The sequence below is a fragment of the Coenobita brevimanus genome, chromosome 76 (genome assembly GCF_032717465.1).
Source record: "Coenobita brevimanus isolate Jiangsu-jjx chromosome 76, ASM3271746v2, whole genome shotgun sequence".
Classification (NCBI taxonomy): domain Eukaryota; kingdom Metazoa; phylum Arthropoda; class Malacostraca; order Decapoda; family Coenobitidae; genus Coenobita; species Coenobita brevimanus.
Window position 1 is genome coordinate 3,103,043 of NC_137029.1, and position 2,286 is coordinate 3,105,328.

Here is a 2,286-nt window from a genome sequence, read left to right on the forward strand (position 1 = left end):
TTATTATTACACTGTATTATTATTATTATTATTATTAGTAGTAGTAGTAGTAGTAATAGTAGTAGTAGTGGTAGTAGTAATAGTAGTAGTAGTAATAGTAATAGTATTACCGTTAGTATTATTATTTTTATTATGAGTAATATTAATAATATTATTATTACTATTATTATTAGTTACTAATATTATTATTAGTATTAGTATTATCTTTATTAGTATTATTGTGTATAATATATATCTATAAATCCTTTTTAGGACAGAAATAAAAACGGAAATTAATCCATGGGATAACTTTTTAAGAAAGAGAACTACAGGTTATATGGAAGAGTATCTCATAGTTCAAAATACACTGTGAGCGGAAGCGGATATATGATGAGGTGACAAGTGATGACAACATGAGTGCACAGCATAACCTTTCTTTTACTCCACGTCACTTTCCAAGAACAAGTCTTCCTCATCATCGCTGTCGAGGTTTATGATGACGGGATCTATGCTGTGGTGTATGTTGTCTGTGGCCCAGTACTCCTCATAGCCTTGTGATCGGCGAACCGCACCTGCCCACACCTCTGCCGTTACACCCATTTTTGCCTCCTCCAGCCTGGCCTGCAAGTCTGCCCGAGTGAAGTGTTGTAAGGACGAGCGCACGTGTCTTTTCATGTGCCCCCATACTTGTTCAATGGCATTCAGTTCTGGATGGGCTGGTGGCAAGCGGACGACCTCATGACCCCACATTCGAATGGTGTTGTCGACGATGTATTGTGGCTGTGGACGGTTCCGTTTGCATATGAGCAGGAGCTCAGGCCGTGTCGCGTGTGGCGGGAAGGGCAGCCTGTGTTTCTCCAACCATGTAATGAGGTCAGCTTTCCTGGTGGCAGTGGTTGGGCAACGACTCTTCTCCGTCTGCTGGCTGTGATATGGCGCATTGTCTAATACAAGCACAGATGGTTCAGCCAGCGAGGGCAGGAGCTGTGATGTCAGCCAACGAAGGAAGAGCTCCCCGTTAACCTCGCCGTGGTAGTCACCGCTGGTTGTCTTGGTGTGGTAGCACAGGAACGAATCCTCCACAAAACCATCAGCGGTGCCGGCTGCAACTACCACAAAGCGGTCCCCTTCTCCAGGGGGCACGTGACGGCTGTACGTGGTGCTTGCGGCAGGTTGCGTTGTGTCCACCCACTTCATGCTGTGGTGCATCCTGGTGGTGAACCATGTCTCGTCAAGGTACACCACCTGCATCCCTCTCTCCCGGTGTTGCTTGAGTGCCCTGAGAGCATTAATCCGCCGGCATACAACGTCCAGGGACTCCTTCCTCACATACATAGTCCGCTTTGATGTCCTATAGCGGAATCCCATATCGTGGAGGAGTCGCCACACCGACGTATCCGAGGTTGCCATCGGAATGATGCCGTCGATCATCAGCTCCTCCGTCAGGGAAGCAATAGTCATAACTTCTTTGGCGGCGAACTTTGAATGGACTTTGCGACGAATGGCCGCTACGGTGAAACTGTCGAATCCGGCCGGTGTTGTGGGAGGTGTTGCAGGTGGTGGTGGTGGTAGTGCCTGGGCCGTCCCTGCCTCGCAGTTGGTGGTGCGATGCCGCCTTTCCACCGTCCTCACCGCACGGACGCTCATGCCGACCGCATAGGCAACCCTGTCATACGGCCTGCTTGGTGATAGGTCAATATTACAACATTAGTGATATGTCTTTTACCTTTGGTGAAGTATTATCAGGGCTGGAGACAAAATTCACCTTGACCCATTACCGCTTTAACAACGAAACCTTGGCAAAGAAAATGTATAAATAAAACACACACACACACACACACACACACACACACACACACACACACACACACACACACACACACACACACACATGAAGGTGGCTTCTGTCCCTAACCCTTAAATTTCTTACACCACCCACCATGTGTGAAAATGCATGATGTGCTGTATTATAACCAAGTGAATACCTTATATGGTGTATTATTGGATCATATGACAATTTCTTTACCCATGTTCGGGTATGTATAGATAGTTTATGCGTATCCGTTGATATGGAGCCCATCACTCATCAAGTTAGTGATGGGAATGAATGGGTTGCAGTAATATAGCTATAAACGACACGCACCTGTGCAAACTGAACCTCAGCCGATTGTCTCTCTGTTCCTTGGTAAACAAGGATAAAAGCCGCATGACAATGCCATTCCTGCAGCCACGGGGACAGTGACATAACTTATATGCCATACTGTTAATCCTTGGAGCCAACGTCCTGTATTTCTGGGATATTACTGT

The 2,286-nt window shown here is 46.4% G+C and overlaps 1 protein-coding gene across 1 annotated transcript; it reads right to left on the bottom strand.

Annotated features, from left to right (window-relative positions):
- Positions 1-417: 417 nt before the first annotated feature.
- Positions 418-1,626, bottom strand: LOC145408260 (uncharacterized). The gene has a single exon (XM_080279029.1). The coding sequence runs from the start codon at positions 1,624-1,626 to the stop codon at positions 418-420; it is 1,209 nt and encodes a 402-aa protein (XP_080135155.1).
- Positions 1,627-2,286: the final 660 nt, after the last annotated feature.